Here is a 25,384-nt window from a genome sequence, read left to right on the forward strand (position 1 = left end):
TTCATATGTTTATGCTCAAACACCTCTGTGAGATAGTGAAGTATTATTATCCCCATTTTACAGATGGGGAACTGAGGCACTGAGAGCCTAAGTGTAAAATTTTGAAAACCATCTAAATAGCTTAGGGGGCTTTCAAAATCTGAACCTACCTGGCTTACCCATTGTCAAACAGGAAGTTTCTGACAGAGCAGGGAACTGGATCTAGAGCTGTGGGCTAGGTGTTTCTATCCCATTACCAACACTATACGCCATCCAGATTTTATGCAAGTCTCTGGCTAGCAGATGTGAATTTGAAATCTTACCCATTACCCTGCCATTGGAAGAAAGGAGCACGCTTCCCCTTCTCTTCAGCCCACCCAGGAGCCTCTTGGCTACTTCACTGTGTATGTGGGGGCTGCCACAATTCTACTCTACTGAAGATGGATGCATTTGCTACTTCTGTGCCCTCCTTGCCCTGGCTGCTACAGCTATGTCAGTTGCTACTCAAAGCTTTCCCAATCCGCAGATTAACTTCCCAGATTATTCTCATTTGAACTGCTGCCCACAACATTTTGAACAGCTGTGATGAGACATCAGAGGCCCTACAGCACTATGCTTACAAGTTCAGAAAGGCATCACTACACTGGCTCTTGTTTGAAAGATTGCCTTTGGAACCATTAAAAAAACCTCAAAGTAATTTTAAAGAAAAAGATCAAAGCTGATGGTTTAAGTCCTTCAACTCTCCAGAGAAATTTTCCTACTTGCCTAGCTTTTCAAGCCCTTTTTGTACCTTCAATCTCAGTATATTACTTGTATCACTCAAACTACTCAATATATTAATCATGCTATGATGCAGTTATTTTTATACTCAATAGTAAGTCTCAAAGCTTTACTGTAGTAGTCCATATTGAAAAGCAACAAGAAAACCTCCTTGCTTAGAATATTTTTTTTTCATGTATGCAATTTGGACTAATTTAAGAATTATGAACAACTGGAGCCTACACTATTTAGGTCTAATCACATTAGGCTGTATTACTCCAAGAATACTTATATAGAGCCAAATACACCTCTACCCCGACAGAACACTAATTCGGATATAATGTGGTAAAGCAACGGGGAGCCCTGGGCCCTTTAAAGCGCCACCCTAGCCCGGCTGCTGGTCTTACCTATAAGGCAGTGAGATTTTTTGGCTCCCAAGGACCGCGTTATATCGGGGTAGAGGTGTACTACATGGTGAAGCACCTGTCCTACTGAAATCAATGGAACTAAGTAAGTAAAGCAAGCAGGATTTGTCCATTATTTCCAGACAGGAAGAATTCTGTCAAGGGCAGATCCTCAGCTTACATAAATGGTCATAGTTCACGGACTTCAATGGAGCTATGACAATTTACACAATTTGAGGATATGCCCCTCTGCCAGTAACTAGCCTTTATCATTGCTCATGAGAAAGGATATAAAGAATGATGCAATTTATGCAGCTTATTTTTAATATAACATTACAAACTGAATTAAACTGTTTGAAATAAGCATTTTAAACTATACTATATTACAGTGGGAATGCACTGTTTTTCTAGGTTTAATCTAAAGTAACAAAAAGTACAGTGAAAGGGCTTATGATTGCTAAAATAGGAGAAAATACATAGATAGATGAAGTAGTTTATGGATGCTCTCCAATTGAGTTATTTTCTGAAGAGAAATCTAAGTATAAAATATAACTCTAAATTTAACATACTTCAAAATTGTTCATGCTGCTGTACAAAGATATATTTCAGATATTTTTCCTCAATAAGCCAATTAATACAATGCAATAAGAAAGCATAAAAAAATAACCTAAGAAACTAATGCTTTTGTTTACGTATTCCTGTAAAATTGATCAGTATTTGCAGTGGTTCAAAACCAGATTAGTAAGAAAGAGTCTTCAAGTTTTAAAGGGAGATATTTTACATTTTTTGTTCATACTTCTGCAGTACCTATGATTCAACTTCTCTAATTGCGGTTTTATAACAAATGTTCAGTAAATGTTGTGTATCAAAGCAATAACTACAGGTTCAAGGACATTTATTTACTCTACTCTTACTACTTCAAGATGCCTGATTTCATAAAAATCCTTCAGTTCACAAAAAAAAAGTCCATTACCACCCACATTTTCACTTGGTCATCTCTTTCGGCATGCTAATGAAAATTTACACTAGATATTTTATATTTTTCTTACTTCTCAAACTTCTCTTCACTTTCTAATTCCTGCTAATAATTTCATACCAGTCTCTTCATTATATACCACCTACAAAATCTAATATGGCTTTGTTTTTCTTTTCTATATGTATAGTAACTCCTCACTTAACATTGTCCCAGTTGAAGTTGTTTCATTGTTACATTGCTGATCAATTAGAGAACATGCTCATTTAAAGTTGCGCAATGCTCCCTTATAATGTTGTTTGGTAGCAGCCTGCTTTGTCCATTGCTTGCAGAAAGAGCAGCCCGTTGAAGCTAGCTGGTGGGGGCCTGGAACCAGGGTGGGCTGTCAGCTCCCCTATCAGCTCCCCTAAGATTCTTGTGCAGCAGTTGCCCAGCAGGCTGTCAATGGCCAGGCAGTTCAGGTGTCTCTCCCCCCACTGCCATGTGCTGCTTCTGCCCTCTCGGCCTTGGAGCTATTCCCGGGAGTCTCCTGCATACTGTGCAGAATGGGGGGGTGGGGGGGGGAGAGGAGAAGAGGGGTGCTTATGTCAGGGTGTCCTCCTCCCCCCACTCCTGTACCCCATCTCCACGGGGGAGGAAGGGCACACAACAGGGCTCAGGACAGAGGGAGCTTGCTGGCAACAGCTGCTGTCTCAACTTGCTGATCTACTTAAAAAGGCAATGTACTTAGCGTTGGGTCAGCGTACTTAAAGGGGCAATGCGCATCTCTCACACACAGGTAGCGTCTGTCTGTCTCTGCCATGTTGTCTCCCCTCTCTCCAGTCGTGCTGCCTTGTAGAGTGTGTGGCTACATTAACAACGTGTTAACCCTTGAGGGCTCAGCTGAGTGCTAGTTCATCATTTAGCAGCAAGGCATTCCCTGGGAAAGATCCCATCCTCTGACTCCATCACCTCAAGAATCAAACAAAATAGCTCAGTAATTTGAGCATTGGCCTGCTAAACCCAGAGTTGTGAGTTCAATCCTTGAGGGGGCCACTTAGGGAACTGGGGCAAAAGCAGTACTTGGTCCTGCTAGTGAAGGCAGGGGGCTGGACTCGATGACCTTTCAGGGTCCCTTCCAGTTCTAGGAGATAGGTATAAGCCTCACAATCATCACTGCTGTGTGTTAAATTGTTTGTTTAAAACAAATACAGTGCATATAATGTCTTTTGTCTGGCAAAAAAAATTCCCTGGATCCTAATCCCCCCTATTTACATTAATTCTTGTGGGGAAATTGGATTCGCTTAATATCATTTCACTTAAAGTAGCATTTTTCAGTAACATAACTACAATGTTAAGCGAGGAGTTACTGTATATGTTTAAAAAATGTATAAAATATATGTAAAGGATCAACAGCAATATGACTCATTTGTGTTAGACTCTCTTCAAATCTGGTGTATCATTTTATCTGGGACCAGATATTCCCCTGTACTTAACCTACTATATTTAGGTTAGTGAAGCTCCACATACTCTAGAAAACTAAAAGATCAATATCTGTGGAAACAAAATGCATTTTGTTCCACAGGAATTCAAGTTTCTCTTTACAATAAAAATTATATCTAAAAACAAAAATGGTATCATAATTGTTAGGGTAAGTTATCACTACTATTTGCTCTTTGAGCTACAAGCAAACACATTGTATGACATTGTACGAAGTCAGTGTCAGAAAAGCTATATTGCACCTACCCTCTAGCCATTTTCCCCCCATAAATATATACAAGGTGCTATTTCCAAGAACATGAAGAATTATGACTGTCATTCTATTGTTCACTGGGAAACTTCACACTTTTCTTACAAAGTGTTGTAACATGGCTTAGCAAGTGAACATGAAAATATATTGTTGACATATTGCTAAGCATTTTGAAAAAAATGCATTAAAACGGAGTGCTTCAATGGTCTAGTTCAAAGCAGTTCTCAAAAATTTAAGCAACCCAAGGACCCCCATTTCTGATTTAAAATTTTTCGGGCATCCCCAAGTCCCCCCTCAGCCCAGACCCCACTCCCACTCTACCTCTTCCCCCAAGGCCCTACCCCACCACACCTCTTCCTGCCCCCCCACTCACTCCATCCCCCCACCTCCATTGCTTGCTCTTCCCCACCCTCACTCACTTTCACCAGGCTGGGGTTGGGGTGCAGGAGGGTGTGTGAGTGCGGGCTCTAGGAGGGAGTTTGGGCGTGGGAGTTCTGGGAGCAGCGCAGAGCCAGGGCAGGCAGGGAGCCTGCCTTACCCCTGCTGCACTCCAAGACTTTTAGCCCCTAAAATCTCCCTGTTTGGCTTCAGTAGCCTCTGGGAGATAGAGCCCATTCTGGGAGGTGCTAGGAGGGGGAGGAGTTGATCAGAATGGCCCGGGGACCCCCAGGGGTCTGCAGAGTCCAGTAAGAAAAAATAGTGGTCCAGTTAAATTTTAATACTTGTGTTTTTTCAGACTGTATTTCTCCATGTTAAAAGCTAGATGGATTAAAAGGTATTTTTAATAAAATAGAATAAATACATACATTTCTGTCCTTCTCCTGAACCTTCATCTGCAGCATAGGGCTCTGCTTTGAAGTACATGTATTGTGCTTCTCCTATACTCTTGCCACTTTCGTCATATTCACTGTCAGTTCCAGAATCTTCTTCTGCTGTGTCCCAGGTTTCTTTTTTCCCTTCATTTGCTTTAGATCTCCTACTACTTGTGATGCTATGAGAGTCAAGTCCATTAGCCAAGGGGACCGGGGCATTGTCCACGTTGCACAAAGTGTCACTGCTGTGACTGGAACTAAGAATATCACTGTCCACTGAACTTGTGCTTCTGTCATTATTCACATCAGAATCTGACCGCTCCTCTGACTGGAAATTTTCTGGATCAGAAATTTGAATTTGGTTTTCAAGTTCTCTGTTTTCTGTTGATGCTAAAGAGTCTACCTCATTCAACGGTGATTCGATGCTTTCAAAGTCACTTGCTTCTGTGCTCTTGCTACTGTCTCCATTATCTCCTTCCTGCTCTTGCTGGAGCGACAAGCTTTTGAGTTTTTCAGTGCTTTCTTCCAAGATAGCCTCTACAGATCTCATATTACCCAGAGGTCCTTTCACTGTTGCACAGGCTTCATCCAAATTGCCTGAATCTCCACTTGCTTTTTGACTGACTGTCCTTTTAAATTGAGACCCAGGAGATTGTTCCGGCAATGAAACATATAGCCTGATTGTGTTTGCATGACGATCCAAAAGTTTCCACAAATGGGAGTCTGTATATGCCATCTGGCGATCCAAAGACTCCGAACTTTCAACGAATACCTAAACATAAAACCATACAATTATACTACATAGCTATGTTACTTAATAGTATAGGCAGCAACATACAATATATACTAGTATTCAGAATGCATTGGAAAGATGACAATATAAAAAATTAATCTATTTTTAAATCACAGTTTTAGAGGAGACTTAATAAATACCTAGCTTATTAATTATTCTGAGAGCTAAATAATTTAGTTTTACATATATTAAATAATCATACTAGGCAGATTACAAGTAAGTTGTAAATAGGTGGACAGGGCTCCTACCAGCACTACTGGACAACTAAAATACTGTAGGCAAAATTTAAAAAACGAACACTTTTCTACAACCAGAAGGGTAGTATGCATACAGAGTAAGTTGCACCACCTAACATACAATTGATAAGTGTTAGCACATATGCACTTGTATTTTTGTGATGGAGTCAAGATTAAGTCCCTTTTGGAAGAGGGGACCCTACGTCTCTTATTTGAATTTATGATATTGCTTAAATAAATGCATGGTTGATGCAAAACCATAGGCTATTTGCATCTTAGGATTCAAAGGGCTGTTTTGGTGGAAGGTGAATTCCTGTTTTCCCTTCCTCAAAAGTTGCCATGCTTTACTGAGGTTTCCTCAGATGAAAAGGCTTTGATGCAAGCTCATTATTGAGTCTATCAGCTACAGAGCAATACAAAGCCCTCACAAAACCCTGCTGGATCCAGACACAATATTCCTATGTAGCAACATGTTCTGATACCAAACCACTCTTGATCCCAAACCTCAAAGCCAGAAGATAATTAATGGAAGAAATGTCCCATGTGACCAGTTAAACCACCACAAAGCTATATATGCCAAAGTACAAAATTATTTAAGTTCTCACCTGCACTATGAAGCTACTGTTGGAAATATTTACTATAAATACTCTGGTCAAAGCTACCAGATTGTAAGAATAGGTTTTTGGTTTGTTTGTGTTTAAGTTCTGAAGGAACTCCCATTCCAAGAGCAGATACAATGGTCCAAGGCCTTGAAATACAAATTATACCAGCCTGTGAGCAATACACTGCCCCTGCTGCATTCATTAGTACTAGGATCTTATGCTGTTGAACTTCAGAGATCAGTCAGATTGTAGAATGCTGGAAACAGCTCAACCTTGTCTTAGCCACCTGGTTTCAGATAACTCTTACCCTAGCTCTCTTAACAGTACAAAATTTGTGAGGTTCTCTTTAACTGAGAGGGGATTTTGAACTGAAGAAAAAAAATGAAGTAAATGATATATCCAGCTGTTCTACATAAGTATTGTAAAAGTTAGAAAAATCTAAGTAATGTTTATAAATATATTAGAAAAGAATGATTTAAAAACAGAGATCTTACCTTATTACTTCTAAAAAAGCCTTCAGCTTTCAGTGTTTTGTTGCCCACATTGAGAAGACGCAAGTCATTGTAGCAACGTTCCAGTACTACCCGCATTGTTTCAGCAGGCAAACGTACAGCCTACAACACCATAATGCAGTTTAAGAAAAACAGCACATCCTTTCATAAATATTTTAACTTGACTTCTAAAAGCTACCACATGGGAGGAGAAAGTTTGGTTATTATTAGAATACATAAAATAAAGAGATTAAATCAGTCTGATTAAACTGTTTAAAAAGTTTGAAGGGAACAGTGAAAACCATTCAGTCTCATTGTTTTCACCTTGTTGTACAGGATGAGAACAAGGGTACCTTAATGAAATTAGAAGGCAATACATTCAGAACAAAAACAAAATACTGCTTTAACTGATATGCAGTCAAATTTTGAAATTCACTTCTGCAGGAGGTCAGAGTAACAAACAAATGTTTTTAAGGCAGCTGGTTACATCTTCAAATGGCTAGATATCTGTAGTTATACAAGTTAAGAAGATAGCGTGAAGAAGCCAATCTGAGAAGGTAAGAAAGTAATCTTCTGAAGCATCAAGTATTGCCCATTGGTCAGCCATCTTCTGTAAGTGGTTTGATAAAATAAACTGAATGAAATTTTTTTGAAAGCAAACACAAAAACAGGATCTGTTTCAAACCCTTTGAAATAGAAACATCTTCAACATTTTGAATTTTGCGGGAGATTTTTTCCTTCATTTTTCCAGTGATATTTCATAGTAGGAAAAGTTATATGGGAAGTTACATAAGGATTGACTAAAATCAGTTTTATGCCAGTGTAATTCTAATAGTGACAGTGGAGTTACTGTAGTCTTATACCACTGCAACCATGGCGAATCAGCCCCCAAATGAAAGCATCCTATGCCATAAAAGCTGTCAAAAGTGGTATCCTGCAAGAGCAGTAACATGCAGTAATCCCATAATATAACAAATTCTACCTCATCTATTTAGAAGCTGAAATTTAGATTTCAGGATTACCCTGGAATTTGAGCCATATATACACCTCTCCCCAATGTAACACAAATTCGGATATAACATAGTAAAGCAGCGCTCGGGGGGGGGGGGGGCTGCGCACTCTGGCAGATCAAAACAAGTTCGATATAACGCAGTTTCACCTATAATGCAGTAAGATTTTTTTGGCTCCCGAGGACAGCATTATATCAGGGTAGAGGTATTGTTATTCATTCATATTAACACTGAGCTTGAGATTCCCTGCTGAGCCTCTGAAGGGCAGCACAGAACTTTCAGCTCTGCAGACGAAGGGACTTATCCTGATTCTTGGCTGTTCTCAGGGAAGGAGAGGACTGCAACGCTACATGTTGTTACACCACCACTAGCATGCTGCCTACACCAGGGGCTTGTGAGTGAGTCTTTGCATGCAACTGTACATGTCTTCTGCTGTGTCTGTCTCTCAGGAATCTTCTCCTGGCTGGATACGGGCTGTCAGGGCACTTCTATGTACAGTAACTCCTTGCTTAACGTTGTAGTTATGTTCCTGAAAAATGCGACTAAGTGAAACGATGTTAAGTGAATCCAATCTCCCCATAAGAATTAATGTAAATGGGGGGGGTTAGGTTCCAAGGGAATTTTTTTCACCAGACAAAAGACTATATATATATATAAAAACACACACACACAGTATAGTTTTAAACAATTTAATACTGTACACAGCAATGATGATTGTGAAGCTTGGTTGAGGTGGTGAAGTCAGAGGGTGGGATATTTCCCAGGGAATACCTTACTGCTAAATGATGAACTAGTACTTGGCTGAGCCCTCAAGGGTTAACATATTGCTATTAATGTAGCCTCACACTCTACAAGGCAGCACAAATGGAGACAGAGACAACATGGCAGATAGAGACAGAGACATACACCCTATATGTGAGAGATGTGCATTGCCTCTTTAAGTACACTGACCCTACTTTAAGTACATTGCCTTTTTAAGTAGATCAGCACGTTGAGACAGCAGCTGCTGCCAGCAAGCTCCCTCTGTCCTGAGCCCTACATGTCCCCCCTTTCCCCACCCCACCATGGAGATGGGGTAAGGGGGGCGGGGGGAGCAGGGGAACACCCTGACATTAGGTCTCCCCTTTCCCACCCCCATCCAGCAAGCAGAAAGTTCCCAGGGGCAACTCTAAGGCAGAGGGCAGGAGCAGCACATGGCAGTGGGGGGAGGGACAGCGGAACTGCCGGCAACTGATAGCCTGCTGTGCGGCTGCCGCACAGGAAACTTAGGGGATTGGGGAGCTGATGAGGGGCTGCCGGTCCACCCTGGTTCCAAGCCCGCACCAGCTAGCTCCAATGGGCTGCTCTTTCTGCAAGCAGTGAACAAAGTAGGGCAGCTGCCAAACAACGTTATAAGGGAGCACTGCACAACTTTAAAGAAGCACGTTCTCTAATTGATCAGCAACGTAACAAAACAACATTAACCAGGATGACTTTAAGTGAGGAGTTACTGTAGTCTGAAGGCCTGGGAGCAGCATGAGGTTCTCACTCATGGTATTTAAATCACACTAGGTTTTCATATTTAGATTGAATTAAAAAACTATAAATTACCTTTGAAATGAGTTGCTTGAATTCTGTAACTGTCTGATTCAAATAAGCTCGCACGCTGATAGAAGGAGCAACAGATTCAGTCTTTAGGTCTACTACATGAACCTTCACCATAACTTCTGTAGCAAAGAGAAAATATAGTACGAGAACGATTCAGTTAAAAAACGAACAAACAAACCAACCAACCAGAAATGTGATGTTTACAGTATACCGTTTAAAGACTATCATTAAATATACATGAGTTTTAACTTACTCCACTAGCAGTCACGATCACAGCATTCTTCTTGCAGGCAGTAAGATAAGCAACTAATCTAATGCCAACTAGATAAAAATGTTATTCAATGTATCGTCTAATTATAGCAATGCTTTCTAGCACTGCTTTAATTGGAACACTGTCAGCATCTGCTACATAAAAATGTAACAATTAGAATAGTTAACATTTTTTAATGCTACAGGTTTTACTACAATCTAATTCAAGAAAAAAATCTCATCCATTCACACTCTTAAGCATTTTTGTTTCACATTGCAGAGTTTGTATTTATCATCATTACACCGTACATTATAAACTTTAAGCTGATTTTAGATTTATGGAACTATATTTCTTACCTCCAGGTTTATAACACTGGAAAACCTGGTCAGGTGTTCTTGTTTCCAAAAGTAAGTCAAACATGTACGTTGATTTGACTCCTCCAAGTAAGAGTCCCATTGGTATATCCTCCTCCTCCTCTTCAAATGATCGTTCCAAGTAATCATGGAACTCATCATATTTAACAAGACGACAGCAGTCCAGAGGAACTGCTTCTTCTATATCCATTATCTAGAATGTAAATGCAGAAGTGAAATTAAATACTATTTCACAATATCGTATATATATTTTTTCTTTAACATTATGCATTTCTCCCCGCTCCAACAATAGCCCTTTGAGAATCCAGGCATGGTTCTTCTTGGCTGCATTAAGTTCTCACATGAAACCTGACCTAGCCAAGGTCCTACTACCACTATCTTATCTCCCACACATCTCTTGGCATACACAGTATTTAACTGGTAATGTCACTTGGATTATGGCTTTGCATGCCAAACAATCACTAACAAAAGTGAAAGAGCTGCTGTGTTCAGAACCTTATGCTACTTCTTTTATCAGGAGGCCAACAGAAGAATGTTTGATGTTTGTTTTTCAAATCAGACAGAGTGGCAGAAGACAAATTTGTCCTTCTCAAAGCAAATATAACTAGGGAGAAGAGAAGAATACAAGTGAAACCAAGAGTAGTTAAGAGAGATGATTGTGGAAACAGGGACCCTGAGCACCTGAAGACACAATCCAAGAAAAATGTCTGGACAGCAGAGAAGTTTGCATATTGGCTAAAAGTGGTGACTTCAGGGCCATGGCATAGGTACTGTAAGCCCCAATTAACAGAGTCATGTGATCACATCACAATGTGAACTTTCAGTTTAAAAAATTAAGCTCCTATTCCATGATTGCAAAGAAAAGCTTGAAAATATGATGTAAGAGTAACTGATGCAGTAACATCTGCACATAGCCTGAAACAATAGCTCTAAGAGAGATGAATTGCCCAAGCATCTCAAATGGGGTTTTCACCCCAAGACCCCCTGCTCTGCAGGGGCCATGCTAACACCACTCCAGCAGAGAACATGCTGTAAGGCAGGAACGAAAGAATGCAGCAGGTCCAATCCATCCACCCAAGCAGATACATCCCAGGTGCTGAGATTAGCACTGAGGGGCCCCATGCTACCACTACTTTTTTGTGAGGGTGGGGAGAGGGTTGGGTGATGAGGGTGGCAGGCAGAGACTGACCTTGTTGCCTCTTCTAGGAAGGAAATGGAAGCCCACTGTGGCTGCACCCATGTTCCCCTGCCACCATTACAGTACACAGGAGTTGTGATATGCCTAGGGTCCTGGACGGCCTTAATCTGTCCCTGGCCTGGATGTCCTTTATAGTTAGATGTCTTTAGAAATATGAGCATCTACAACTCATGCTTCTTTTAGTCTATCTGAAAAGAGTCATCCATTGGCCCTCTAGAATTAGGAATAAATGTCACTGGATCAAGTGTTCAGAAACCTTCATGACAACTATCTTTTGCCTATATTTATTTTCACACTATTACTGCAATCCTACTATAAATTGTCATACTTCCTCAAAATATGGAGATTAGAGTTAAATCACTGATAGAAGAAAAAAATCACTTGTGATAAACCAACCACGAAGATGGCACTGAGGTTTCAGAATATGGGTATGTGAAGCCAAACTGGTTTTTTAAAGGAAGGGTTGGTGCCACACCAATTATACAAAAACCTCAGCTATCAATGGAATAACTTTGTCAGTAGTATCCAAATAGAATGCCTTGTGCTGCTTTTCTATATAAAAGAGAACAGTCAAAGATGGTAAAATGAATATATAAAAATATACTATGGACAAATATTATGCAGTCAAACTACATCAGCCAGTTTTGCTGCATTGCCATTCCTGATGCCGTACCTGGTAAGCTATTTTTACAGCTTCCTTCAGTGTCTTGTCCTTATGAACTTCTAATTTATTCTCCATCATTATTTGTTTCACAGGATGCATGCAGAACAATTTTATCTGTAAAAACATCAATAGAATGAATAACCTTAATCTGTCACAAATGCATTGCAAATACAGTACACTGCCATTTATTCAAAATCCTATTACCAGAAAATCTGATCCCACAGTGTGACCCCAATTAGCCCTATAATAATCACCTGCTAATAAGTTGTCAGTGAGCCATTTAGAACCTATTAATGCTAATCAACAGCTTTGCTCGTTTAATGCTTTATAGTCTGTACTTTATTAAAAAGAGTTAGAATTTATTTTCAATAAAATTGTTTTTCATTCTTTAACAAAGTACCATTAACACAACAAAGCCACTGATTAGCTCTAACAGGTGCTAAGAAGCTAACTGAGAAAGTATTAGCAGGTGATTCACTAACATAGGGCTACATGCACTGAAACTGCAGCTCAAAATAGAGCTTCCTTTTATCCAAATGCCTGGATATCTGAAAGTTTTGGGTGCCTTCCTGGCCATTTGGATAAATGGAGCATACAGTAATGTCTTTTACTGTAAAACTATGTTTGAATGGACAGCCACATCTTGAATTAACCAAACAAAACACAGCTGGAGCTTTTGCCTTATTTCAACCAGTTGAAAACACTTTAAAAGGCAACACTGGGGTGAAGGTGGAACAGAAACTGAATAGCAGTATTTGCTGAACAAAAGGTTTAAAATTACAAGTCACAAAGTGCCAGATCCAGAACTATAGAGATTGACCAAATAGTAGACAATGTTCAGTATAAAGAAATGCATTTTAATATAAAATTTATCCTCTTCCAAAATTTACCAACAAGGGATGTGAAAGTACAGTTTCGTGTTAACAATGTAATTTTTAAGGCTGTACAGTGCTGTCACTGAAAAACAGCATCTGCTCCTAAAGTGGACTGATTGAAATTTACCCTAAGAGCTGCATGATCACAGCTGCCACACTTTTTGCTTGTTATATATTTCCAACCAGAAAATTAAATTTAAAAACCAGACAAGGAATCTCATTTCTGAAGGAAACTTCTAGGAGCCACACTGGTATATAGAAAGATTTTGAGTATCAGAGACTATTAAAATATGGCACTTTTGTTTACTTAGTGGTTTAAAATTCGGGGATCTAGCTGACTACAGATGATAGCCCTGATCTCCTCTTTGTAGGGCATTCAGATATGTAGCGCCTTAGTTTTTATTGAGCTACCTATTAAATACTTCACACACTATAGAAGACTCATGGTATTGTAGTAATCATTTACAACATATTTCAACTGTTCTTAATAGAAGTGTAGAGTCAATGTTAAGCAACCTGGAATTCTAACCTTGCAAGTATTGCGCTCAATTTCACGTTGCTTCTTTTCTTGCTCTTCTAACTCTTTTTCTTTCTGTACCAATTGTTTAATATGCTCTGGATATTCATTCACTTCAAGAAATTCTATAAATAAAAACACACAAATTAAATGCTGATTAAAAGGAAGACTACTTTTTAAATGGCACTTTTTCTGTAGAATTCTTCACTGTTTACAATATCCTCTCAGCAACCTGACAAATCCCTTCCTACTTTACTCTTTTCAGTTAAGCTACTGACTGTTTTTGCCTGTGTTTCAAGGGGAGTTGAGGTCAACTTGATTTTATTTCTTCAGTTATACTTTATCAAAGAGATTAGAATTCCACTAAGTATAGTGTTAGATAACGCAGAGTCAGCAAGGAGTTTTGCTGTTTATCAAGGGCATCAAGACTGAAGACTACGTTCTAAAAGAGAAGTTTATTACAATCAACTCACTCACCTTTCAGGAACAGGAGAACATTCCAACTTATATCATTAATATAATGATAAAATAAAATATATATATATTTTTAATACAGAGTAATGCACTAGGTAAGATTCTCTGCTACGAAGAGAGAAATGTAGAATCTGACATTTCTCAAAAAGTTAAAGGAGAAACAAGTTAACACTTGCAAATGAAGCTGTCTTTTGGCCTACAAGTGTCACATACGCCCTGTGGAATTGGACACATTCCTTCTCGAGTTTAAAAAGTAGTTTAGGATATCACCTCCTTTGTAGAAGATGTGGGCTGGCCACCGTTAGGCATTTGATGATATGAAAATAATATCATAAATGTTAGACACCGATGATGCTGAAAATTGAGAATCCTCACTTGAGGATTTCTTGAGAAAATACTATCCAATGCATCTTTGTGAAAACATGCTCGGCAGTTGATTAAAGTTACAGATTTTGTGGAACTTCAGAGTAAACAGCGTATGGAAATTACTGGTTCTTGCTGGGAATGACCAATATTAGTTCAATCAAATGCTGCACTACTCAATTCTATGTGCTCTTCTCTTAGATATTCTATTTTAGCCATATATTTTGTAAAAATCCTTGGGCTGACAGCATTCTATCACCAACCTATTGCAAGTTGGAGGATTCTTTAATGGTCTCTAACTCATATCTTTGTCTCCACTAAAGCATATGGTATTTCTTTATAGCTACTAGATACCTAAAGCCACCCAACTTCTCAGAAATCACTGGAACCTGGTACTTAGCCTATAGCTGGTCTCTTGTAATTTTTTCCTATATTACACACAAAATGTTGTATTTCCTTTGAAGCTAGAGGTATACCATTATTCACTGTATGGAGAAATATACTGGAATGGGATGGGACAGAGATAAGGAGGTTACTTGTCTTATGGTAACTGGAGGTTCTTTGAGATGTGTGTTCCCTTATCTGTATTCCCATGTGGGATAAAAATGTGCTCCATGTGCCCGGAGTCAGAGAACTTTGGAAGCAGTGTCTGTTGGCATGCACCCAGTGCCCTTACCCTCACCCTCATGCCTCCAATGAAAGGGCATTTCGGCCAACCGCCTCTCCAGTTCCTTCTTTACCACAAATCCAAGTAAGGTCTGAAGCAGAGGGAAAGACAGGGACCACACATCACAAATAACCTCCTCTTTGAGTGCTGGTCCCTATGTGTATTCCACTATGAGTGACTGACAAGCAATACTCAAGAAGGAGGAAAGGATAAGGTCACAGGCAGCAAAGTAGTTTGAAGGACTGCTGTCCCAAAGGATCCATCAGCAGCAGAGTACTGTATTAGAGCATAATATCTCACAAAACATATGTATGGGAGTCCATGTCGCTGCTTTACAAATGTCAACCAGATGCACTTCCTAAAGCAATGCTGTAGATGTTGCTTTTGCTCTTCGGTTTGAGGGCTCATTCTACACTTGCGATGGAGGAAGATGAGAAAATTGACAGTAAGATACAACCAGAGATCCCCTTCATGATCCTCTGAGAGGAGATAGCTTGATCTCGGACTCTTTCCCCCACAGAAAAAGAGAGAGTCTGGGAAATTTTCTAATCAATTGTGTCTTTTGTACATAGAAGGTTGGGATCAACAGGGCTCCCAATTGACCTACCTTCTTGGCTGAGGTGATAGCCAGAAGGAATGCAACTTTCATGGATAAATGAGAAGTGGAACATGTAGCTAATAGCTTGAAGGGAAGCTGTGACAGAGCTTACAGCACAACGCTGAAATGAGGGGTAGGCTTCCTTTCTGGTGTAAAGGTGCTAATTAGGTCCTTTAAGAATCTGATAGTCAACAGGTGAGTGAAAACCAAGTAACCATCAGATGGGCACATACTGCCTGCTACCAGGTGGACTCAAAAACTCAGGGAAAGGCCATCCATTTTGAGAAAAAGAAGAATCCAAAATTAAGAAATATCTTCTTACTTGGGCAATATGTGCTTCTGACATGCCCTGATGGAGAAACGCTTCCACTTGGCTGAACAGGATTTCCTAGTGAAGCCTTCTGCTGTTAAGGACAGTTTGTAGGGATTCCAAACAAGAAAGTTCTAGTGTTGATGGCCATCCAAAAACCAAGCTGTAGGATGAAGCATATCGGGGTTAGGATGCTTGATTCTGCTGCTCTCCTGGGTCAAGAGGTCAGAAAATGATTGGATGCTAGCAGGATGACAGCCACTGGAAGTACAGGAACCAAAACTGTCTGGGCCAATACGGGTCAATGAGGACTCTTGCCCTGTCTTGATGAATTTTCTCAAGGTAGGAGCAATAAAGGAGGAAAGGTGTAGCTCAGATGATCCAATCATGAAAGAAGGAGACCATCACCTTGAGAGTGTAGCCCTAGAGCACCTCTGGAGCAATATGTGTTGCATTTCTTCTTCATTTGGGAGGTGAACAGAACTGAGTGAAAATGTCACCTACTACTGACTTGTGCAACTCCCACTCATGATAGATGGCAAAATGCCTGCTTGAGGGCATTTGCCAGCACATGGTGAGTCTCTGGAAGGTAAGCTGCCGGCAGTGTGTGATTTGATTCTTGATACACCAGTTCTTTAGGGTGACTGCTTCTACTTACAGATGGATTGAGCTCACACCTCCCTGATTCTTAATGTAAAAAGATGGCTGCCATATTGTCTAACATTATGAGGACATGGTGAGACACTATGAATTTCAGAAAAAACTTTGCAAGCTTCTTGAACTGCCCAAAATTCCAGAAGGTTGATGGATACCTTGAGAAGCCAGGATGCACAAGTGTCTTGAGACATATGGCTGTTCATTTGCACTGCCCAGCTAAAAAGAGAAGATGGTAGGAAGGGGATGTCCACAAAGACCTGATGAGGGTCCTTCCACCATGTTAAAGAAGCTGTTACTCTGGAAGGAATTGTTACCATAGTGTTCATGTTTATGTTTGGTGAATACACAGTGTAGAGTCATGCCTGAAGGTAATGTAGGCGGAATCTGGCAAAAAGGGTAATTTAAATGCATTAAGCTGTTTTTTATTCTTAGAGGGCTTGCTCATGTCCATTCCATTCGAGGTGACTCACAAGCATTATCCATGTAAACGTGCGGACGGACGACCAGGTGGCAGCCTTGCAGATATCCTGGATTGGCATTTGGGCTAGGAACGCTGCCGAAGAGGCTTGTGCACTGGTTGAATGGGCGGTTACAATTGCCGGAGGGGGCACCTTGGCCCAGTCGTAGCAGTAGCGGATATAGGCAGTAATCCAAGAGGAGATTCTCTGGGCCAACACTGGATGACTTTTCATCCTGTCGGCCACTGCAATGAATAACTGCGGCAACTTACGAAAAGGCTTGGTCCTCTCAATGTAGAAGGCTAATGCCCTTTAGACATCCAGAGAGTACAACCTGCGCTCTTCCTCTGACTTATGAGGCTTAGGGAAGAAGACAGGTAAGAATATGTCTTGAGTCAAATGAAACTGTGAAACAACCTCGAGTAGGAAGGCCGGACGAGGTCGCAGTTGGACCTTGTCCTTGTAAAACACTGTGTAGGGCAGCTCCGAGGTAAGTGCCCTAATCTTGGAGACCCTGCGGGCAGATGTTATTGCCACTAAGAAAGTAACCTTCCAGGAAAGGAGGAGGAGGGGCTCCCATGAGTCGTGACAGCACAAGATTTAGGTCCACGAAGGAACAGAGTCCCTGATGTTGGAGTGTAGGCACCCTAAACCTTGGAGGACCCTGGCAGAAATGTCGTGGGTGAAAACCAACCTACCCTCAAGCGGAAGATGAAAGGCCAATATAGCAGCCAAGTGTACTTTAACAGAGGAAAGAGAAAGATCCTGGATCTTAAAATGCAGGAGGTAATCCAGGATTAACTGTAGTGAGGCTCTCTCGGGTTGAATACCTTTATCCGAAGACCAGCATGTAAACAGTTTCCATTTCCCCCAGTAGGTTGCTCTGCTAGAGGGCTTTCTGCTGCCCAGCAGGACCTATTGGACACCAGAGCTGCTCATCTGCATTCAACAATGCAGCAGCCAGGCCATCAGGTTCGAATGCAAGAGTTTGCTATGATTCTGACAGAATAGGTCCAGCTGGAGCAGTAGCTATAATGGGGCGGCCACCGAGAGGTCTAACACCATCCCAAACCACTGCTGGCGCGACCAAGTCGGTGTTATGAGGATTACTTTTTGCTCTGTCCTGCTTGATTTTCATGAGGACTCTGTGGATTAATGGCACGGCAGGGAAGGCATACATGAGAGCCTCCGACCACGGGAGCAGGAAAGCGTCTGACAGGGACCCTCTGTCTGCCCCCCAAATCGAACAGAAAGTGTGGCACTTTCTGTTTTGCCTGGATGCAAACAAGTTCACCTGGGGAGTCCCTCACCTGTAGAAAATGAGGACTACCACCTCTGGATGGAGCGACCGCTCATGGGGAGACGAGAAGGTCCTGCTGAGGTGATCTGCCAAAGTGTTTCTGGTTGCTGAACACAGAAGTTCCAGAGCCTGAGGACTTCTTGGCAAAAGGCTGAAGACTGGGTTCCCCCTTGCCTGCTGATGTAGAACACAGCAGCGGTATTGTTAGTTAGGACCTGAACCACTCTGTCTTTTATATGAGGCAGGAAAGCTTGACAGGCTAAGCGTACCACTCTGAGCTCCCTGACATTTATGTGTAAGGAGCAATTGTGACTCGACCAACAACCTTGCATGCAGAGATCGCCCAGATCGGCTCCCCATCCCAGAGCTAAAGCATCAGAGACCAGGTTGATTGACAAGGACAGGGCTGCGAAGGGGACTCCCTCCAACCCCAATGTGGGGTCCAACTACCAAGTGAGCAATGACAGTATGTGGTCCGGAATCTTGACTACCCAGTTTATGTTGTCTCTGTTGGGGGTGAAAACAGACGCGAGCCACATCTGGAAGGGCCTGAGATGGAGCTGTGCGTGCCAGACCATGTAAGTGCAGACCGCCATGTAGCCCAAAACGCCTCTCTCTGACCCCCGGGTGTTTTGAAGGGTCGGGTTGAGCAGGCGATCGAGAGAACGAAGGGCGGTGTCACTTAAACCCTTTGTCTTTGTCTTTTCTCCTGTAGGTCCCTTACCGGGAAAGCCCCCAGGACTGAGGTGGAGGAGGCCGGAACGGCTTTCTGGCCTGCTGCGGAGTGTGGAGGCCCAGGACTGCAGGGTGGCCCAGGAGTCTTTAAGACCATGCAGCCTTGCGTCAGTGAGCTCAGAGAAGAGCCCCTCAAACAGGAGGTCCTGGACTGTGGCCTGCTTCTCTTGGGATAACCACAAAGATGGTAGCCAAGAGCTATGCCTCATAGCCACTGCCTAAGCAATCACCCTGGTGGTCAAGTTTGTAGCATCTTACAACATATGGAGGGTGCACTTTGCCACTGCTTTGCTCTCTTCCAGGATTGTGGCAAACTCAAGGGCCAGGTCCTACAGAAGGGCCTCCCTGAACTTGATATGGGAGTTCCTTCCCAACAGGGCTTGGTGGTTGGATACCCGGAAATGTAAGCTGGCCGTCGAATAAACCTTTCTGCCAAAGAGGTCTAGTCGTTTAACGTCTTTGTTTTTTGGTGTGCAGCTCATCTGTCCCTCCTGTTAACTGCGGACACGACCAGCAACCCCACTGATGGATGTTTATAGAGATAGTCAAATCCCTTGGTGGGGATGAAATACTACTTTAGGACCTGAGTGGACAGGTAGTGCAATGCGGGCCAGCGTGGAGGATGATATGACATTGAACAAGTTGTCTGATTGCTCCTCCAACTCTTCGATTTCGAGGTTTAAGTTGGTAGCCACCCTTTTAAGGAGAGCTTGGTGCTTCTTAAAGTCGTCGGGGGACAGCCAATCCAGGAGGGCAAGGCCACTGCTTCAGCCGGCGACGAAGACGAGGGCATCATCAGGGGAGGGGCGGGTTCTCCTTCCTGGAGACAGGAAGGAGAAGTATGGGTCCTCCTTCCTGGGTGTTGATGCCTGTTGTCGGTCCCATACTTCCATCATGGAGACAACTCATCACCAGTACCCCCCAAGGGTTCCAACATGGCCATTGACCACTGTCCCTGCTGCCATGCTGCTGACACTGTGCTGGTCTCACAGGCTAACAAGGATTTGTACCCCCTTGGCAATAGGCTGAACCCCAGCTCCGACTCAGACCAATCCCCTTCCGGTGACCATGGCAGGGCTGTGGAGGCCTGTGTGTGCCGATTAACTCTCAGAGACTGGTGTCTAGAGGGCAGGGATTGCCGCCTGTCCCTGAAGTGGTACCAAGGCAGCGGAGATCGGTGCTGCGATGACTAGTGGTCCTGCAGCGGCAAAGACCAGCACCTAGGAGACTGCCTGGGTGATAAAGATCTGCGCACAGGTAATCTTGGGAGGCTGGTCAGTACTGGGAGAGTGAGGATCGGTGCCTCGTTCCAGCAATCCAGGCCTCGTGGAAGAAGAACCTGGAGCTGGGGACCTGGGCCTTCTAGCCAGCGACCAGGGTTGCAGGACCAGTATCCTAGGCCATGGGGACGAGGACGAACACCTGTGATCTGGGGACCGATGGTGCTGTTAAGAACCACTAGCGCTCTTGCTATGCAAGACAAGGCACTTCGACCAACCATCATGGGCAGTAAGAAGGAACTGAGGGCGTAGGGCCAGCGGCACCTCATATACTGACGCATGAGCGTGGCACTCAAGTGGGCGCCACAGCCGACCCTACGGATAGCCGTAGCCGACCCTAAGGCAAAAATCTCTGATGACTGTGCACGTGGGCCTGCACACACCTTGAATGGAATCAACATGAGCAAGAACTCAAAGAAGAACAAACTTTTCCAAGTTGCCTTTAACTCCTAGAGAGGAAACTAGCTGAAGCATAAGTGAGGTTGTCTTCTGGGCTTCCTGACAACTCCTGGCAGCAAGAAGCAAATTGTTGAGATGGAATAACTTCACAGTCTTCTCCTATGTAAAATGAGCTGTTAGCACCAGGAAGACCTTGGCAAAGACTTGGGGAGCAGTGGTAAGGCTGAATGGGAGCATTCTGTATTTGCAGTGGTCTGAGAAAACGTCTGTGTATCGGGTGAATATCCACATGAAAGAAAGTATTCTTCATATCAGGAGTGGTAAACCATATGTCTTTTTCCAGGAATGAGATTATAAATGCCACACTGACCATGCGAAACTTCAGCTAACGGACAATTCCAAACTCCCTTCTTTTGGAGGATTAGGATGTAGAGTAAAAACCTTTTTCTCTTGGTACTGAACAGGTACGAGTTCTACTGGTCCTCGTTGGACGAGGGACTCCACTTCCTGTCTGAGAATCCCCTCATGAGAGTGACCCCTGAAGAGGAACGGGATGGGGGTTTTGGAGGCGATAAGGAAGTAAACAATCATATAGCCAAATTGGCTATACCAATCCACACATCTAATACCCACTTGTCCATAGTCCTGGCACTCCAGATATGGAAATACAGTGCTAAACAACCCCCAAATGGTATGTTGGGGTTGGGTGGTGGAATTGTTAATGGTTTGTAGCTCTCAAATTCCAGTCAAAAATTTATTTTCATCAGAGAATGGGATTGAGATGGTACTGTAGATGCGAGGATGCAAAGAATTCTGTACTCTCTGCCTCTTATGAGGAGGGTCATAAGATCGCTGGTGATAAAACAAGAGATGCTGGTCTTGGTCCGTAAGACTGCCTGTGCTATTTCCTTTTTGGGGTAGGTGTATACATTACCAGGGAGTAGAGAGGGCTCTAGAGTCCTTTGAAGTGTGTAAGGACTTTAATTGAAAAGGGTGTCTTTCATCTGTCCTTTCACTGAAAAGGCTGTCTTCACCAAAGGGCAAGTCCTCGATGGTGTCTTGGATCTCCCTGGGAAATCCTGAGGTGTGTAACCATGACTCACAATCAATTACAATGACCATTGCCATCGACATAGATGTCTCTGCTGTATCAACTGATGATTGAAGTGCAGTTCTGGCCACCAGCTTGCCTTCATCAATAAGAGCCTAAAAATGAGCTCTATCTTGTTGTGGTTGCTTGTGTACAAAATCCATGAATTTTGAGCAGTTGAAATAGTTGTACTTAGCTAACAGTGCTTGACAGTTTGCTATACAAAACTGAAGGCTAGAAGATGTAAATACCTTTTTTCACAGTAAGTCTAGACATTCAGCTTTCTTGTCAGAAGTTGCAGATTTAATATGTTGTCCACATCTCTCCTTGGATACAATTCAGTGCCACGTGGATAAAAAGGAATTCTGCTCCCTCGGATGGGAAATAATATAGTTTCTCTCAGGAGTAAGGGCTTATGTTGCTGGTGTATTCCCAGACTGCTCTAGCAGGTTCAAGAATAACTTTGTTGACTGGAAGTGTTATTTGGCTGAATCTGGTGGTTTGCGCAGAATATCCAGGAGCTTGTGCTGGTGATCCTGGCCTCGTCCCGAGAGAGATCTGGAGTGCTTCTGCCACCTTGTGCAATAACTACTGAATGTTTATGGTCATCCAGAGGGGACAGAGATGCCAGGGTGACTGCATCATCAGGAGACAAAGACAACAAATTTGTTGGTATAGGCAGAACTGGTTCACAGTCCTTGTCTTCAGCAGGGTTAGGAGGAAGCGCTGACTGTTCAGAAAGTATGGAAAGAGCCCTCACAGGATGGGCTTTAGAGTGCTGTCCCAGGGACTCAGTACATCTTACGTTCTTAGAGGCTGATAGAGTAGGTTCTCTCAACTTACGTGGTGTTGTATCAGACGATCTAAGAGCCAATTTAAAAGGGGACCTTCCTTTATGTTCGTGCAACCATTCTCTGCCTTCCTGATGAGACCCTGATGGGGGCTCGGTGGGTACAGACTCTCCTGTAGCAGAGTTGGACTTTGTGGCAAGGGATGTACTCCATGTAGATTCAGGCCGATGTATGGGAGGAAGGAGGGGATCCTACAGCCTGGGTCTGACTGCAGCCTCCTGGCCTTCTCCTATTCTAAGCCAAAATTCCCATGGCTCACAGGTATGGCTAGGGAAAGACTGGCAGATATTACACCTAACTACGATGTGTGCCTCTCTGAGGCAGCATAAGCAGAGCAGATGGTCATCACTGAGTAAGAAGGAACAGGGGCAGGACATACAATTCTTGAAGCTCAGAGTCCTGGGCATGATACATGTAACAGTGTATTGGGAGGGTGGGGCAGGAGGTGGAAAATCTACATAACTATAAATACTTTACTAAAAGCTATTAAAAACTAAACTATAATAACAAAGGCACTGTTTAATATTTACAGAAAGAAGAATTTGAAGGAGAGCTCCAAACACTGGAGGTTCCAACACAGGCATGTTGCAATAAGAAGAAACTGGAGAGGCAGTCGGCCTGCCTCGCCCTTATCTCCTCGGTTGGAGGCACGAAGAAAGCAAGGGCACACATGCTGGCTAACGGACACTGCTTTCAAAATTCTCCGACTCCAGGCACATGGAACACATGTATATCCCACAGTGGAATGCATACAGGGACAGCATACAAAGAAGAACCAGTGGTATCCTGTCCAAAATGTATCTATGCAAGCTGGAAGAAAATTCTTTGCTTTTTAACTGAAAACAAATATGATTTGTGTTAAATCAAGCTTGGACTTGAGGGGAAAAAAAAAAAAAAAGATATTCTCATAGTTGCCATTGAAACAACTGGTACTGAAGCAGCCAGACTAATAAGCAAGCAAGGAATGGTACAATTCTGAAGTTGCAAAATGGCCTTTGTCTAAAAATATAACAGAAGGCTCAAAATTCACCATGCAAGCCCAAAATGTATCTAAACCATCAATTTAAGTTATTTTAATTAAATTCCAAGGTATCAATTCAAACTGATATTTTGCTCTTGTCTTCACAATGTTTGCTGCTAATTTCCTTGACTGCATAATCTTGCTCATAGCTGTTCTAATTTTTTGCATAAAATTGACCAGAAAGTCAGTCTAAAATTTCACCCAGCAGGAAAGGGTTAAGGGAAACTGATGATTGTCTAGCTTTCCTTCTAATACAGTTACAATGGCAGAATGTTATTACACAGGCCAGATTTTCAATCCATTCCCCACACACATATGCACAACTTTGCATGCACACACAACTGAGTGCTGAATGCTCTATCACCCGTATGTGAGGTGACGGAATTCATCAACTGCATACGCAGGTGACAGCCACTCATCTACAAATAGATGGGACTGCCATCTGTAACAGAGATGCACACGTTAAGATATACTGGCCTGTTTAGCAACCACATAGAGAGTACGACCAAGAACACTTTTTCAACCTGCACCTGGAGAGAAAAATGCAACTTCTTCTCTTTGATGAAGACCTTAGTGCAGTTATTCACGTTGACATTGACACCATTAAGAAACTGAAGTTAATCAGTCAATTATATTCTGCACTATTAAGTATAATTCTGAGCCAGAAGACTATCACACCAGTGCTTTGGAATCTGTATTGACTGGCAAATACGTTTTTTGGTGGAATTCACAGTGTTGATTTTAACATACAAAAACCTAAATGGTTTGCGAGATGGTTCCCCCAAGACCACCTCTCTCCCAATGCCATACTGCTGCTCTTGAGATCAGAGATGCTTAAGATAAAGCTCCCTTGTTACTGGGTCTAACCCTTCATTATAAACTGTGCAAACAATCCTTAGTGGGGCATCTACGTGCTAGTACAATTGAAATAAATGGAAGTAGGCAACTGAGAGCGCTCTCCCCATAAGGGATCATGGCTTCTGGATTTTACTTACTCTGGTTCACCAGAGCCCAAATCTGTTAATCAGCAGGCCCATCCTATACCCTAGGTATTTATGACAGGGAGGGTGTTGATAATTGAAGAGGTCTATGTGAGGTGGAAAGGTTTCTAATCTGCTGGTACTGGAAAAGCAATCAATTTGTGGCAATGGACTGGGGTTACACTAGATCTTTACTTTCTTTAAAACTATAGCTTTGAAATCACAAGCCAAGTTCATCTCTGCAGTAATTCCATTGATTCTTATTCCAAAAAAAGACTCTATTCCGATTAGGTGGTAGGATATTTTGTGTAGACATTACTGCTATTTTGGGTACATTTCCACAACTGACCGTATCTCCCTGGATTATAAAAGGAAAGGAAAAAAACATGGACTAATCTTAATATACTAGTTCTTCCCACAATTTGATATTTTGAAAACAAGCTTCTACTGTACTTTACAGAGCTTTGATCCTACTGCATCACCTAGTCGCACCCCTTTCCCCATCACCGGTGTTCTAGTGCTGAATGGAATCTGAATGGGAAAATATTAAGCTTCCTTATTTGCTTTTTTATTATCCTTATTTAAAATATTTGAAAAAACATCTACACAGAGAATAGAAATTGCTCCTGAAGGCCTATGGATACTGGTTATATCAACAAGACAAAGAGAAGAAACCTTGCAGTAAAACCTACCAAACAGACACTCCTATCCTGATACCCTGAAATATCACACTGGCAAGTGAGCAAATTATTTTAAAAGGGTAAAGAATAACTACAAAAATAAATTGCACTACTTTGCCTCATGTACTTAAGTTACTTAAGCTCATTGTTACTTAAGCTCATTATAAAAAAATCAAGCCTAACAAACATAGCAATTAGAACCCCATAGACACTCTAAAAAGCCTTCCTACTCTGAAATTAACATTTTTAGATGAAATCCGTACAAAAA

General features: G+C 42.2%; 1 protein-coding gene across 4 annotated transcripts in view; it reads right to left on the reverse strand.

The window, feature by feature from the left end:
• The window catches only part of USP47 (ubiquitin specific peptidase 47), a 96,528-nt gene that overhangs the window by 17,046 nt on the left and 54,098 nt on the right, over window positions 1–25,384 (reverse strand). For all 4 annotated transcript variants that reach the window (XM_039535970.1, XM_039535971.1, XM_039535972.1 and 1 more), the window contains 6 exons: window positions 13,266–13,378; window positions 11,871–11,975; window positions 9,982–10,192; window positions 9,379–9,494; window positions 6,782–6,901; window positions 4,651–5,428 (listed from right to left, as the gene is read on the reverse strand). In XM_039535970.1, the coding sequence (XP_039391904.1) occupies window positions 4,651–5,428; window positions 6,782–6,901; window positions 9,379–9,494; window positions 9,982–10,192; window positions 11,871–11,975; window positions 13,266–13,378 (1,443 nt within the window). The remainder of the gene's footprint in view (window positions 1–4,650; window positions 5,429–6,781; window positions 6,902–9,378; window positions 9,495–9,981; window positions 10,193–11,870; window positions 11,976–13,265; window positions 13,379–25,384) is intronic.

The sequence above is a fragment of the Mauremys reevesii genome, linkage group 4 (genome assembly GCF_016161935.1).
Source record: "Mauremys reevesii isolate NIE-2019 linkage group 4, ASM1616193v1, whole genome shotgun sequence".
NCBI classification, from domain to species: domain Eukaryota; kingdom Metazoa; phylum Chordata; order Testudines; family Geoemydidae; genus Mauremys; species Mauremys reevesii.